The sequence below is a fragment of the Polyergus mexicanus genome, unplaced genomic scaffold, assembly GCF_030449975.1.
Source record: "Polyergus mexicanus isolate NDT 795.1 unplaced genomic scaffold, iyPolMexi1.0 SCAF_16, whole genome shotgun sequence".
Lineage (NCBI taxonomy): Eukaryota > Metazoa > Arthropoda > Insecta > Hymenoptera > Formicidae > Polyergus > Polyergus mexicanus.
The window spans coordinates 6,458,221-6,474,621 of NW_027223336.1; the positions used below are offsets into that span (position 1 = coordinate 6,458,221).

Here is a 16,401-nt window from a genome sequence, read left to right on the forward strand (position 1 = left end):
TTCTCTCTATCGCTGAGATTTTTCGTCACGATTTTCATAAATCGGAAGATATCGGGAAGAACCTTTGATTCTCTCGAGACGAATTTATCGACACGAAGCAACGTATCCGACGTTAACTTGCCGCAATTTACCGTAATCGATTCGCGTCCGGGTGAAAATAAGGGGCAATGGAATCATCCTGCCTTTCTCTCTTCAAGTTGGAGTTAGATTTTATCGTCAGCGAGCATCTACGATTGCAAGAGTGCAACTGGGGGTAGTAATTATAGTTTAAACGAGGTGACCGATATATATATATCTTGACCGTACATGTCCAAAACTGTTTCGAAGCTACAGCAATATTTCATTATAGTTGAACGTTGTTCAGTAATTCAAATTGCGCCATATCTTGTATTCAGACAACCTATTTACGCGAATCTATTCATGGATCCTTGACAATATTAACAGGATATATCGCGTGAGTTGTAATTACACTCTTTTTTGCACTGGATAGAATTTATTCTCTCTCTCTCTCTCTCTAATTATTATTTTATATAATTCTTATACCTATAAGATATTTTGATACCTTTTTAAAAAAATAATTAATTCTCATCAGCCTTTCTCCTCTCTTATATACATACACACGCATGACAATATGATTAAAATACTACTATAATAATATAAATATATATATATATATATATATATATATATATATATATATATACATATATATATATATATTCATATATATGTATATATATTACTAAAATCGATTGAATAATATTATTTAACTTTTTTTAGAAAATAATTATTAATAATAAAATATAATCTCTTATTTTTTTTAAAATATTTATCACTATTATTACAACTATATTACTATATCACTATTTTATCATGACAATTACAATTCTTCACGATGATTTTCATGTTGTTTCTTTCAATTTTAAAGATCGATCACGTTTTCAGGTAACAAAGATTCGGTGATGAAAGATTCTCGCATGAAAAGATTCGTCGGCATACCTGTTGTGAAACAAATCTCTCATAATAATCACCACATTGTCAAGCAAAATATAAATCTAATTATGAATAAGCTTCCTACTTTAGCATTTATTATAACGATAAAATGAAGCATATTAAGTGATTTGATGTTGGGGAAACTGTTAGTGTTTCTCTTATCATTCACGTAAAGCGACCCACATCCCATATGATTTATCTCGTACGTGCTAACGGAAGTAGGACGTGACAATTATCTTTTAATAGTTACATTATATGTTGAAACATAAAACTGTGAAGAACTTGTTGCAATTTTATCTATATATCTTGAAATATATACCTGCAATCAAGTTCCTCTTTTTGCGTCTGTGATACGTTGAATATATTAGCGCTATTAGAATTGTTGCAATTAATATGGCAATAGTTATGAGAGGCCAAATTATTTTGGCAACGTTAATAGAGGCGTTGTAACGAGGTGCCAGGTAACAAGGCAAATCTGAAAAATAAAATATATACAAATTCAAGTACTATTTTGATAAATAGTATACAAATTCGTTTTTTTTTAAACATTAATTTTGTATTATTTCGATCAATTTGTAAATAATATTTGGTAGCCAATTTTTTACGCTAATTTTATAATTTTTCTATAGATTCTTATTTTTATAAACTAATTAAAAGCGTTACCCAGTTTTTAATCGGTTTATATAAAAAGTAAAACCCCGATATTTTTTGTGAGAAAATAATATTTACAAAACTTTAATAATTATTTTTAGAAAAGCTCACAAAGTAAATATTTTTTCTCGATTCTATCTCCATCTCTATTTCTCTCTTTTTTTTTTGTTATAATATAGAAATATTTTTTATTATATAAAGCAAAAGTCATTTTTGCTTTATATAAAGAAGAAAATAAAAACTATATTTTTTTATATTGAATAAGAAATTAAATTTTTTATACTGTAGATAATCACTCAGAACAGAAGAATTTAAAAGAGAATGGAAGATATAAACTTTCCTATAGTTTTTGATATAAATAATTAATATGTTTTTAAGGTATAAATAATTAAACACATTAAAACTTTTGTGAATAAAAAAAGTAAGTAATGCTTTTGCTTTCTCAAAGCGAAACGCAAATACCTGTACTGAATAAGCAGCTGATAATAGGAGTCGTATTGCTTTTATCAGAGTGCACCGTGTAGCAGAATGATTTTTTGTTCAGATAATTGTTGCATTGATTACAATATGGTGCGTTCTCGTAGGCTTGCATAATTATGCTATTATTTGTATCGTTACGGATCGTGATTCTGCAACATTATGTTGTTTATTAAACAATTTATTAATTATTTAATGCTTTTTCCACGCGCGTATCAAACACGAGAAATCGGTAGGTGAGTAATATTTACCTACTGATATCGCTGCTATTGAAATCCATTGTTACGATGCATATAGTTGGTAGATCGCAATCCCGCCCCGTCCAACCGTAGTAACATTTGCATCTGTACTCGTTGTCTTCAACGATACACGTGCCGTGACCGCTACAATTGCGGGAACACACGGGAATGCATTCCATCTCAAAGCTAGACCCAGTATTCGGCACAAAATTGTCACGACAAACGCAATAATCCGGGGCGACACAATCGCCATTCTGACAGCCTCTTTCGCAAATCGGCTCGCAGAAGCTTTCGTTTCTCAGGGCAAAGCCCGCTTTACACGTGCAGCTATCTGGCGCTGTGCACGTGCCCTTAGAACATCCTTGGGTGCAGAGGGGTACGCAGGATGAATCGTCAGAATGTCTTACGTAACCGTCGTAACAAACGCAAGTAAGGGATGCAGTGCATATCTCATTATTCCCGCACGAAGGGTTGCAAGTAGGTTCACCGCGTGGCACACAAATACGCTTCATGCTATTGTCTAATGGCAAAGACAATTGATGCAATTTGATCCATGATGGTTCATAATCTTCGTCACAGGTACATATGTTTGGCGCGGTGCATGTACCTTTGATGCATTCAAAATCGCAAACTGGTTCGCATGAGCGTTGACGTGCCTCATTCCATATATATTTCTGGATTTTTATCAAAGGAATGACAAACATAATTTTTTTTAAAGAAACTGTGATTCGAGTATACTCTTAGGAATATCGTAATAGTATTGTTTTTTTACAGATTATTTATTGTTAGACAATAATTATGACTCAACAAGGACGTACGTACGTACGTACGTTCATCGCGAATAGCTGCCAATTAATTAAAACATCTTTTTATTGGTATTAAATGAAATGTTATTATAAAAAATCAGATTTATAAAAGATCGTAATTTTTTTCCAGTGAGAAGAAATATATACATATATATTTTTTTGAGGAGAAAAATCTCTCTCTTCTTTTCGATTTTTTTTATATCGAATTCTGATAATAAAATAGATATTAACTTTTATATTATATCATGTATAACTATATATATATATATGTCGTATACTTACATTAAATGCCACAAAGAATGACTCCCATGCTAGTTTTGTATTGAAGCGTTGGGTTAAGCGATACCCCTCGGAGCAAGTGCATGTGTTGGGCGATGTACATCTTTCATTCAGTTCACAAGGTATCGCGCAGTGCGGCTTGCAAATTGGATTCGTCTTATTGTCATAAATAAAGCCCTCGTCGCAGATACATACTCCGGGCGCGACGCACGTGCCGTTGCTACAATCCATCTCGCAGATCGGTTCGCATATGTATTTCGAACTTTCATTACGGTATCCGTAACCGTCGTTACAACTGCAAGCCTCTGGTGCGATGCAAGTACCCATTTTACATGGTTCGCTACAAATCGGCTCGCAAACGCTCGCATTCACTGCTGTGTAACCGTCATTGCAAAAACATATCTGTGGTGCTATGCACGCACCGAAAACACATACCTCGTCGCATTTAGGCACGCAAGTGAAGCGATCAAACTGGCCCACCTCGTAACCATCCAGGCATTTACAAACGTTAGGCGCCGCACAATAACCGTTTGTGCACGCGCGATCACAAACAGGCTCGCACGTAGACGTGGTGGAGTCGTTTCCGATTTTCTTGTAACCGGAACGGCACGAGCAGACATGCGGTTTGTAGCAATATCCGTAATTACGTTCGCATTCCTCGTCGCAGACGGGACGACAAGTGAATCCGTCCGAATCCATCCAGTAATCCTCGTTGCAGCTACATATGTCAGGTTCGACGCACGTGCCGTTGACGCAACCATTCGTGCACACCGGTACGCACGTTTCTTTGTCATTCGTGTCATTCAAAGCGCGATATCCTGTGTGACATGTGCAAACATTCGGTTCCAAGCAGTATCCCTTCTTGCAAGATTGCGGACAATGTGGTACGCATTCTGTACCAATTTGTACATAGCCTTTGCAGCATTCGTGTTCTACGATCCTTACGGTGTGATACTGTAAATGTAATTAACGAATTAGAGAATCATAGGAAAAAGTATAAGTAGATAAGAAACAAAGCAAGAAAGAGAGAGAGAGAGAGAGAGAAAGGTAAAAAAGCAATTATAAAAATGTTTATAAAATAAACAAGAAGATAAAAAAATAAAATAAAATTTTATATATTATTTGTTTGTGATGTAATACTAATTTTTGCATCGTTTAGATATTATTATTTACTGATGCATTTTTATTAAATTTTTTATTAGATTTGACATTTGATGAATATATAAATATTTGATCAACGCATAAATTTGAATATAGCGTACCAACAATTCAATATATTTAATTTTTCTGAAATTTTTTTCGTTAATCAATATCTCATCTATGAAATATTTTTTTAATTAATGTGAATTTCAAAACAAAAATTTACGATTGTACGTCAAAGTAACAGCGAGAAGAATATATTTGACATGTATATAAAAATTATCTTTTTTTTACTGTTTTTTGTTAAATTTTTTTTGTAAGATTTTTTTATTTCTCATTTCTATCTTATTTCTTATTTCTTATTACGTGTGTGATTTAATAGATTTGATTACCTCTTTCCTGTAATTCAAGCGAAACTTATGATAAAATGAATGTAGTGAATGATCTCGCATTTTATATGTTTCCATATAAGGAATGTATTGTGACAATTTACGGCTGCAATAAAATTAATAAAATTAATGTATTTTGAAAATATTATTTTTAAAAAACTTAGAATATATCTCAAATTCAAAAATAGATATTGAAAAACAAATTAAATTATAATATAAAGAATATAATTTTGATATACAGAAAGAAAGATTGTATAACAAATATAAAGATACCTGACCACTCTAGTACACATTGAATTATTACTTGGTATATGCACAGAAGGCTGATCATGCTCCATTACAAGTACGGAAATTTCACCATTTGTATATAATTTGTCTATTTGTAGAAATAGTATCCTGGCGATCAATATAGTGATCAAACTCTTAAACAACCCCATAGCACGTTGTTTCTATTATAAAGTTGACACTTGCTCCGTGAAACTTGAACTGACTATCGTAGCGCTTTCCTTCCATGTATTATCTGCTTTATCTTTTGCTTTTCATGCATATATGGGTTGTTTTAATGAGACAGGATGTGCTGTGCTATCAGAGAGTTTACTGAAATGCATGTGTATTTGTAGCATAAAGTTCATTTAAATATTGATGACATTTATGTTGAGACAATATAGGATAAGATCGTTCGCGTGCGTTTTAAAAGGCATTCTAAATGAGCCAGAAATAAATTTTTTGTACGATGTTTTTTTATACATAAAGATGTATATATCCTTCATTTCCTTTCTCTCAACGAAAGAAGACACCGAGAAAAAGTAAGAAAAAAAATATTTCGTGAAATTCTACAGCGCGTAGATAATATGCGTGAATTTTGTATGGTAGGCGCGTGCAGCATCAATTCCAAATCGTCAAAAGAAAGTTTAAAATTGCGAAACGCAAACAACAATTTTGCATTTTCCATGATGAACACGATTAGCTCGATTAGCAAATAATAGTCAATAATCTAGCAACCATTTTTTATCAGCTATAGAAGAGTATTTTAGTAGTCAAAATTCTGAATGGAAGCATCCGAATTTCTGCTAAATTATCACTCAATACATAAACCTGTGACAATGATAAAATATGACAACAATAATGTATTCCACAAAGCTGGTCGTTTAATGTCATGTCAATTACACAATTTGTGTAAAAGAGAAATAAAACTAATTAATATATAAAAACTTTAACAGTGAAGAAAAGGAGAGATTTTCCGCAGGCCGAGTTTTTCTAGTTTTCGCCAAATTTTAGTTTTATGAGACGAAAACTCAGCGTACAACGAAATTAAACATCACATAACAGTTAGGAATTCGAAACATGCCATATGGTACATACACAATTTTAATTCTTGATTATACTTTATTGAAAATATCTTATATTAATGAATATATACATTTTCAACTTCAGTTAACAATTAATTAATTAAGTTAATGATAAACAATTGTTTTTTTTTTTGCATTTATCATCGTTATTATTATAGAAATTTCCAAAATTTTGTATAGAGCTTTTCGTAGCATTTTTCATATTAAGAATTAATATTACTTTGTTCAAGTAATCCTTGCGTCAATGTATTGTGTCTGCAAATTACCTGTTCATCACCTATTAAAAAAAATAATTGGATGAGAATATTAATATATTAATCATATTTAGTTTGTTATTTGTATGTCTTGAATTAAAAAACCATATTTTTTTCAAGAATATTCTGATTATTTGAAAAAAGAATATAAGTTATAAACTTACTAATTTATTAACATGGCAAATTTTTTTTCTATGGTTGTGTCATTTTTTTATTTAAACATGCAGATTTATGGGAATCTCATTTTATTTTTTATTTGCGAAAGTTATATATTCGAAACTCATATACTCGAAACTTATATACTCGATTCCTTTTTAAAATTGATATTTATAACATATACTCTATTTTTTTCTAGCATTTTCTACATAAGCATATATAATTGAGAAATCATTTCTGTGGTCATTATTAGATAATATGTAATGAAATTTGATAATAATACCTAGACGAATTTCTCTATTTCGACGTTTTCGTAGCACTATATAAGTTGTTACTGCTCCTGTCAGAAGTAATATTCCGAAACCACATGCGATTCCACTTAGTTTGATAATTTCCTTATTATTTCTATACTGTCTGCTTAGTTCAAGGCATTCTATTGCAAAAACTGATAAATTTTTATTAGTCTGTCGCCTAATATTGCGAAGACAATTGAAAATTTGACATGAAAGAAAGATATATATATAATTCTTTTTGTATATATCCAGAAACAAATTTTTGAAAATTTTGTCTTTCTGTTTTTTTCTCATTATCAGAGATAAAAAATGCATGTTAAATAAATTTATATTTATAACAAACCTTTATTTATTAAACAACCAATTTGTGTTTTCTTTTGTGTATCATTAATGTGCATCTTAAAGCACAAAGTCTCGTTGCTTATTTTATTAATGCATTGAGGGCATATTGGGTTATTTATAAGTACATGCTCAATAGTATTATTTTGTTCTTCTATAACATTTAATCTGTAAGAAAATAAACGAGTCACAGATGATTTATAGACAATTCATTTCAGATCGTTATAATACAACATCAAAGTTTTTCTGATAATAATATCAAAGCATCCTGTTTATAGAAAGAGAAATGATTAAATATATATATTCATTGCTGTTATATTAATTATTATTATATATATTTAATAAAAAAGCATAAATTTGTAATATGCTGTATATTAGATACTTACGATTCGGTACGATTATCTTCATCGTTTAAGATCGAGATACACAAGGTTGGTTGATCGCAGTGCGGGCCGTTCCATCCGTAGTTGCATTCGCAAATTCTGCGTTCATCGATGCACTCGCCGTGAGCGCCGCAGCCACCCTGGCACGCGCGCACGCAGATATCTTTGATTTTCACGAAACCGACATGGCATTGACACTCGTCCGGTGCCACGCAGTCGCCGTTATCGCAACTCTCGCAATGCGGCATGCATCTACTTGCGTTTTCCAATCCATCCTCAGAGATAAAACGAGATTCCCAGATTTCGGATCCGATGCTCGAATTTTTTAAGACAAATCCGTCGTCGCATTCGCAGACTTCAGGTGCGATGCACGTGCCATTGTTGCACGTTGAGCAAAATGGCTCGCACCTACCCGTTTCCGTATTTCGATAACCATCGAAGCACATGCAAAGATCTGGCGCCGTGCACGTGCCGTTTCCGCAATCGACGGTGCAGATCGGTTCGCATCTAAACGGAACATCTCTTTCGTCATAATAAACCATGCGATAATTATCCTCGCAAATGCACAAGTCGGGCGCCTCGCAGATTCCGTTTATTTCGCAGACTGGGTGACAGATAGGATCGCATACGTTCATAGAATGCGTTGATTGACGATAGCCTGGTTTGCAATTGCATACGTTGGGTTGAACGCAAATACCATTCTTGCAGCTCGGATTGCAAATCGGTTCGCAGAGACTTGTACGATTGTTCTCGGTAGGTTGGTAGCCGAAGTTACAAGTGCATTTGTTTGGCGCGCTGCAATATCCATTAATGCAATCAGCTTCGCAGAAAGGGTCGCATATGTTCGAAGAATTGTTCTTGGAAGGACGATAGCCTTTGTTGCATGTACAAGTTTCGGGTGCACTACAAATGCTGTTTACGCAATTTCTGCTACAGATGGGTTCACAGATATTGGTAAAATTGCCGCCTGACAGTTGATAACCGGTATTACAATTACATGTATCAGGAGAGCTGCAGAATCCATTGATGCATTCTGTATCGCAGATCGGTTCGCACACTGAGTTATCGGCAAAATATGATATACTCTGAAAATCAATATTTTCTATATGGGTATAAAAAATTATTCTACGTAAAGTATGTATACGACGCTTCTTAAAACAATATTATAAAAAGTTATCTTGCAACGAATTTCTCTTTTTCTTCCGATACTAACGATTTTCTTAATTTGGGTCTTGTCAACTAGGCGATATCCTTCAAAACAAGTGCAAACATTCGGTGCGGTACAAACGCCAAACGGTTCGCAAGAAACTTCGCAGTAAGGCTCACAAACGTGTTTCGTTGATTCATCGCCACTCAGTTGAAATCCCTTGTTGCATGTGCATACGCTAGGTGCAGTGCATCTCCCATTGAGGCAAGCTTTTTCACAGACCGGCTCGCAAATGCGCTTCGAATTCTCAAGTAACCCATAGCCTTCGAAACAGCTACAGCTTTCAGGAGCTACGCAGGTACCCATGATACAGGCTTCGCTACAAATTGGTTCACACGTACTCGGAGTTTTTAAGGAATAATCTTTGTCGCAAGTGCATACGTTGGGTGCCGTACACGTGCCATAAAGACAATCATGCTTGCACTTGGGTTTACAGACAAATATATTGTCTGGATCAAGCTCATAACCATTATCGCAAGTACAGGTATCAGGTGCGGTGCATTCACCATGAACGCATGGATTTTCGCAAACAGGTTTGCATTTCTGGGAACAGAGAGATACGAATTTATCAACATGTGCTATTTTCTTCTTTTCTGTGTATTTGTTTTCTTCTAATATTAATATCTTTTTAATTGAGAGACAATAATTATTTTCACGCCGCATAACATTGGATATAATCTTTCACACAATTTCGATTTCACGTTTACATTGGCCGTGACCACCGTGTTAAGAAAAAAAAAAAAAAAAAAAGAATTCGAATTTAACAAAATCAAATGAATTGTATTGTTTACCTACGTTAAGTACTCTGAGATCGACGTTATAAATTATATTGGTATATCCATTTAGACAAGCACAGTGATTGGGTTCGGAGCAATATGATCCTGTGAGACATGATAAAGTGCAAACAGGTTTACAAGTGTAACCGTCTATGCTTAGTGAGTATCCATCATCGCATGTGCAAACGTCAGGCGCGGTGCACTTGCCATGCACACAATTGTGATTGCATATAGGGACACAGACAGGATTGAGAAATATATGCTTCTCTTCGTATCCATAAGAGCATTTGCATATATTTGGTTTGATACAGCTACCGTTTCCACATCTAGGCTGACAAATTGGTTCACAATAATATTTTATATCCATCAAATCTGTCATATTTATCTTAAGCTCATATCCGTCGCAGCACGTGTATCTTTTGCGCCATGATGTGTAATACTAAAAATAAAAACGGAGTTTCAAGCTCGTTACTAACATTGTAATATTTGTGAACAGAAGCATTTTAAAGAATATAAATATAGAATTATTTAATTAATATAACTGAGTTGACTAACAGAAAATAATAAAATCTTTTGAAAAAATAAAATTTTTTTTCTATACACTATAAAACTTATTATTCGAATATATATTTTTTAAATATTTATATATTAAATGTCATATATTAAATGATAAACTACACACACACATATATATATATATATATATATATATATATATATATATATATAACTCAAATAAAGTTTTTATTAAAGCAGATATTACTTGAAATCAGCCACAAAATAAGACTGTTATATTTTTTACATTTTAAAAATTTTAATTGCTAAAATTCTATCCCTTTTAAACCTTTATACATTAAAAATTCATATTTTGATACGAAAAAATTATTTTTCATCAAGAAAATATTAATGCGCTACAAATGTATTTATATTATAATTTTCTGTACATTAATAACATTTTATACGCTCAAATCTTACCTCGAGTTTATAATTCCATCGAGTCCGAGTCTTATAAAAGATACCCCACGTCTTCTCTTTATATGTTTCTAAGTATGGAACTTCTTGGGATATTCGAACACTGTAAACAGGGTGATATTTTAACAACGTTAGCTTGTTTGTGTACCAATCACATTGAATATATCTGATAAGTACTATCTTGATTTTTATAAAAAGAGAGAAAAATATATATGACTATATCTTACCTAACTGTTTTACTACATTTTCCTTCTCCTTCAATGATTTCTATATCAGGATAATCAGAAAGATATCCTTCATAAGATTTCAATAATGATAGAACTTCAATAATCAATCTGTTTTGTAGAATAGTAAGAATAAATATGACATACAAAAATTTCATAATTGCTAAATATAGAAAAATTTATCTTCGAGAGGAGACAACTAGCGAGAAAAAGCGATTAACGCATGGTCAGTTATATATCACGTCGCGAACTAGACTAGAGGCTGCTCTTCCTCCCTGTTATGATGTAGCGCGTTATCAGGATTCGACAGGATGTTAGCTGTTGTCAGGAAGCAACAATTAAATTCATATAAATCCTCAACTTATATATGATAAATTTCTCTCTTCAAGTATAATCTTTATTTCATATAAATTATTACTAAAAATTCTTTTTATGTATATGCATTATGTGTTGTAGGTTGAATTGTTAATTTATTTTGAGCATATTAGTAAAATGTTCGAAAAAATATCTAGATTGTATTACAAAAATTCTCCATTGTATAAAAAGCACGTATTTCGCTTGCCTATTTAAACTGCAAATTATGCAGAATATTCCTAATATGGAAATTTTTAAAATTTGTTAAATTACTTAAATATATTATAACATACAGCACATACTCATTATGCGACACTTGTTGAATATCTAGTGCACTCTTTTTAAATGTATATTGCATCAAGCTATAAAAACTATATAATTATTTTATGATGTAAACGAATTGATTTCGCATGTTCAACAGTGCATAAACGGAATCTACATTTTCTCGAGAAAACTTAGTTGAGTTGACATACTGGGTCAAGGATGCAATCCGCAGTGATCCATTTACGATGCAACAACATTGATTGTATGCAAAATAAACGGTTGCACAATAAACGATTGCGTTTATATTTAGTTTAAAAATATTTTTACGTGTTTTTATTAATTAATATATTTATTGGTCGCTAGAGTTTTTTTTCATCTGACATTTTATTTGTTCAAAAAAAATTATATCCGCAGATTATTTCATACAATGATATTCAAGAATTTGTATATGAGATATCAGTCAGTAATCAGAATAATTATTATACAGAAACTTTAATTATATGTATATAAATGTACGATAATATTCTATCTGTATAGTATTGTTTGATACATTTTTCAAATGTCATATATCGTTACAAATATAATATATTGTACAGCAAAAAACGTACATACGAATGTTGTTTTACAATTTATTATTATAAATTGATGAATAAGATTTTTTAATTAGTCATAATGCGTGAAAGTTCAATCACTATTCTAATATAAATATCAATACGTTTCGTGTCATTAGTTCTTTACATTTTGAAAATATCGTTTATTCTTGCGGGGCACATATCCGCCTTCGCATACCGGCATGCATTTTCTGAGGTCATCAGTATCGTGAATGTATCCTTGATTGCAGGTGCACTGCTCCGGTCCAGTGCAATAACCGTTTAAGCACGGTTGCTGGCACACGCTCGTAGCCGTACTATTCCTATCGTTTCGGACGCACTTATCAGTCAAAGGAAATGTTGCGGAATCCCGAATCGCACATAATTCGAGCACCGTCCCTTCGGATCGCATCCGTATTCACATTACGGAGGATCTGCTAGGGAAACGCATTTACCGATAATATCGCGCGTAAAACCGGATTTGCATTTACAAATGTTGAACGCGGGGCATTCGCTAGTGCAGGCAGCTAGGTAATGAGGGATGCAGGTCTCGCGGTTATTGTAAGTGTTGGGATATCTGTAAAATAGTTTATTTAATGTTAAATTTTTTTATGTTTAACGTTTCGCAAAACATATTTTTTAGACAAAGGGAAATTTTTTTAAATAAAAGTCGTTTGGTTCTGAAGAGGAAAGAAGATAGGAATATTAGTTAGACCTTGGGCGGCGTTGTTAAAGTCACATTGAATTTTTTAAATTAAAACGTTTATTTTTTATTATATATTTTTATAATCTTTGTCGAGATCTTTTCAAAACACTATAATAAAGTATTCTTTCATAAAGTATTTTTCGAGTTATTTTATATCATAATCTGACATATTTTGATATAAAAAATAAAATATTTTGTAAAATATTTAGTTTTCGATAATCTTACCGTAATACGTAATATTTTATATACAGAATAATGAGACAAATCAATAACAAAAAAATATGTATGAAAATTATTATAATTAAAAAACATTTAGTTACTTACTTTACCTGAATTAAATTATCCGAAGGGATGATTATGCCGAATTTAACATTTATATGCATATAATGTCTTGAGAGCAAATAATTTCTTTTTCAAAAGATTAATTAAATTATGGTTTTAAAAAATAAACATTAAACTATCATGTAAAATATGTTTTCTGAATCTGTATGTTATATAATCCATTTGATATCATCCGAGAATGAATATATGCTCGCTTCATCAAACTAATCTATGTATGAAGACGCTTTCATCAGTTTTTCGGTACATCTCGGAAACGTTTATTCTTGCGGGACACATCTCTGCCGACCTTTAACACCGCTTTCTTTCCGATAGCCGGGATTGCAAATGCAAAAATTCGGCAAAGTGCATACACCGTTCGGGCATCCGCCAACGCATACCGGCACGCATCTTGAGCGCGTGACATCACGAGTGTCGTATGTGTATCCCTGATTGCAGGTGCACTGATCCGGCCCCGTGCATTGGCTATTCAAGCACGAATGATGGCACACGTTCGCTTCCGTACCAACCCCCTCATATTGGATGCATCTACCTGTATCAGGATTGATGCGGAATCCCGGATCGCAGACGCACACATTTGATGCGACGCACCGTGCGTTCTGACCGCAACCGTATCTGCATTGCGAACTGGTCGCATTGGAGGATGCCAAGGGAATGCATCTACCGGTATCGGGATCGCTGGCGAATCCCGGTTGGCAAGCGCATCGGTTATACCCAATACAGGTGCCGTGCGGACCGCAGTCGTATCTACAGTCGCCGGAATGTGACGGGGTAGCGGATGTCGATGCGGGGACGCATCTACCGGTATCGGGATCGCTCGCGAATCCCGGTTGACAGGCGCATCGATTATGTCCAACGCAGGTGCCGTGCGGACCGCAATCGTATCTACAATCGTCGGAATGTGATGGGGTGACGGTTGTCGATGCGGAGACGCATCTACCGGTATCGAGATCGACGATATATCCGTATCCGCATTGCGATGAACCAGGGCTAGTCGGGACGCATCGGCCGCTGTAACGGTCCCGCGTGTATCCGGATCTGCATCTGCAAACATTCGGCGCGATGCATTCGCCTCCGTCGCAGCCATTCGGACAGTCCGGCACGCAACCGCCGGTACGATCGTGCGTGAAACCGGGTTTGCATCTACAAATGTTGGGCGTGATACATTCGCCACTAGTGCCGTCGCAATTGTCTGGGCAGTGAGGGATGCAGGACTCGCGATCGCCATGAGGATTAGTGTATCTGTAAAATAATTTATGTTTCAGCAAAGAACGTGTTGAAAATATCGTAATCAGTGCGAGATGTTCTGCGTTCAGTATAACAATCCAAAATGTATTATCTAAAAATCTAATCCATTTGATAAAATTCGTAATACTTTGCAAATGTATTACATATGTCATGCCGAACATAACTATTTATATCTCAAATTTTCTAGCATCTGTCTCTCTAATACAAATAATATTATTTACCCAAGTATCAGTGTAGATGTATAAAAATTAAAAGATAAATTATTTATATGATTGCATAAAATTGAATACTACAACTATTTGCAGCGTAATATCGTGTTCGATGAATTTAATATTGATATATCGATTATACACACATAGATATCTCTTCGCTCCTGTTAAAAACAGATTACAAATATATACAGCTCCATAATTATGAGGCAAAATTTAATCATGCTAGAGATTGCGTAGTCACCGGGGAGATCGTAGGATATTTGAAAGGATAAGATAATTACCCCTCGTGACAGGTGCATACACCTGGCGCGCTGCACATGCCGTGCACGCAGCCTCCCTCGCAAGCGGCTATGCATTCTTTGCGCTCATTCAGAACATATCCTGATCTGCATCGGCAAACTCGCGGCGCCACACATTCGCCGTTTTTGCATCCGTCAGGACAGATTGGCTTACACTGACCATTTACCTCGTCGTAGCCCAATTTACAAACGCACACTTCCGGAGAGAAGCAATATGCATTCTCCTGGCACTGATACGTACAGACAGGCATGCAGACACCATCTTCGGGACGCCATCCCGATTGACAGCTGCAGATATTCGGTCCTGTGCAGCGACCACCGAAACAGCCGCGATCGCAATGCGGTTCGCACAAGCCGCTTGTCACATTGCGCTCGTAGCCTTCGCAACAGTCCAATATAGTAATCCAACCACCATTGTGCTGGTCAACAGAACATTTATCTATTTTTATAATTGCCGTTTTAAAAGAGCTGTTTGAATAATTTTTATTGAATTTCGTAATAAATATACAAATGTTGCATTCTAAAATCTATTTTTTATAAAATTTAGTTTATTATATTTATCAAAAATTATCACGTACGCGAGAAAATTTTCAATCAAAAGAGAGAGAGAGAGAGTTACTTACAGATTGGCCTTCTGGTGGTTGAGGGATGGTATTATAAGGCGATCCACTAAAGTTTAAAGTCAAGACATGACTATATCTACAATAAACAGATATATTTTATATTATGTTTAGTGTGAGCGTATATTAAATACAAAAAATATGAAAGCAAAAAAATATTGAATTGTGATATTATCAGAATTGCACCTGTATCAAATAAAAAAATTGATTACTCACGGTACCGTTTTATAACAAAGACTATTTTGCGAGGAATTGGTGCTACCGTGATAGTTTCCGCTTGACGGATAACGTGGTCGATGTCCACCCTTTACACCATTCGTTGCCCTAGTGCTGACACACAGGCACGTAAAAGCGACCAAGCAGATCAACAATCTTTGCATGTTGCATGAACGATCGCAAATTTACTACTGGATGCTTATTTTCGGTTAGAGAGCGGGCATCATCGCGATAAGAGTGTCGCAGAGGCCAGCATTTTTCATCTTTTCGATTAAACTACGCAGCACACTCGTTCGAGGAAACGGTTATCAGTTATGCATATCGATATGTCAAAGAGCCTTAATGGGGCCAATAAAGCGTTTGTGTGTCCGTTTCTTCATATTTTTTTCTTTTATCTAATTGATTAGGTCATTACTAACTGGGACATGATTGACTCATTCAATGCGATTTTAATCGCGTGAATAAATTATTCATTGCAACTTGTAACTTTGTATACAAATTGAAAGAAGAAAATAATATATCTCAATTAAATTATAGTTTAATAATATTACCAGATATTTTGGACGTAAATCATAAAAATTTCGTTTTTGCAAGTTTTTACATCTGAATTTTAAGTAAAACTTGTG

The 16,401-nt window shown here is 34.1% G+C and overlaps 2 protein-coding genes across 2 annotated transcripts; both read right to left on the reverse strand.

The window, feature by feature from the left end:
* Positions 1-842: 842 nt before the first annotated feature.
* LOC138940365 (fibrillin-2) lies at positions 843-12,954 on the reverse strand. Its single transcript, XM_070309203.1, has 16 exons — positions 12,284-12,954; positions 10,931-11,094; positions 10,707-10,806; positions 9,751-10,170; positions 8,962-9,498; positions 7,752-8,833; positions 7,370-7,533; positions 7,017-7,178; positions 6,530-6,600; positions 5,248-5,423; positions 4,978-5,080; positions 3,449-4,399; positions 2,373-3,034; positions 2,107-2,273; positions 1,313-1,468; positions 843-999 (listed from the first exon to the last, which is right to left on the reverse strand). Exons 1-16 carry the CDS (start codon positions 12,545-12,547, stop codon positions 923-925), a joined length of 5,256 nt encoding a protein of 1,751 aa, XP_070165304.1. The 5' UTR covers positions 12,548-12,954; the 3' UTR covers positions 843-922.
* A 203-nt stretch (positions 12,955-13,157) lies between these two features.
* LOC138940066 (von Willebrand factor D and EGF domain-containing protein-like) lies at positions 13,158-15,988 on the reverse strand. The gene is made up of 4 exons (XM_070308586.1): positions 15,776-15,988; positions 15,563-15,638; positions 14,922-15,358; positions 13,158-14,422 (listed from the first exon to the last, which is right to left on the reverse strand). Exons 1-4 carry the CDS (start codon positions 15,937-15,939, stop codon positions 13,441-13,443), a joined length of 1,659 nt encoding a protein of 552 aa, XP_070164687.1. The 5' UTR covers positions 15,940-15,988; the 3' UTR covers positions 13,158-13,440.
* Positions 15,989-16,401: the final 413 nt, after the last annotated feature.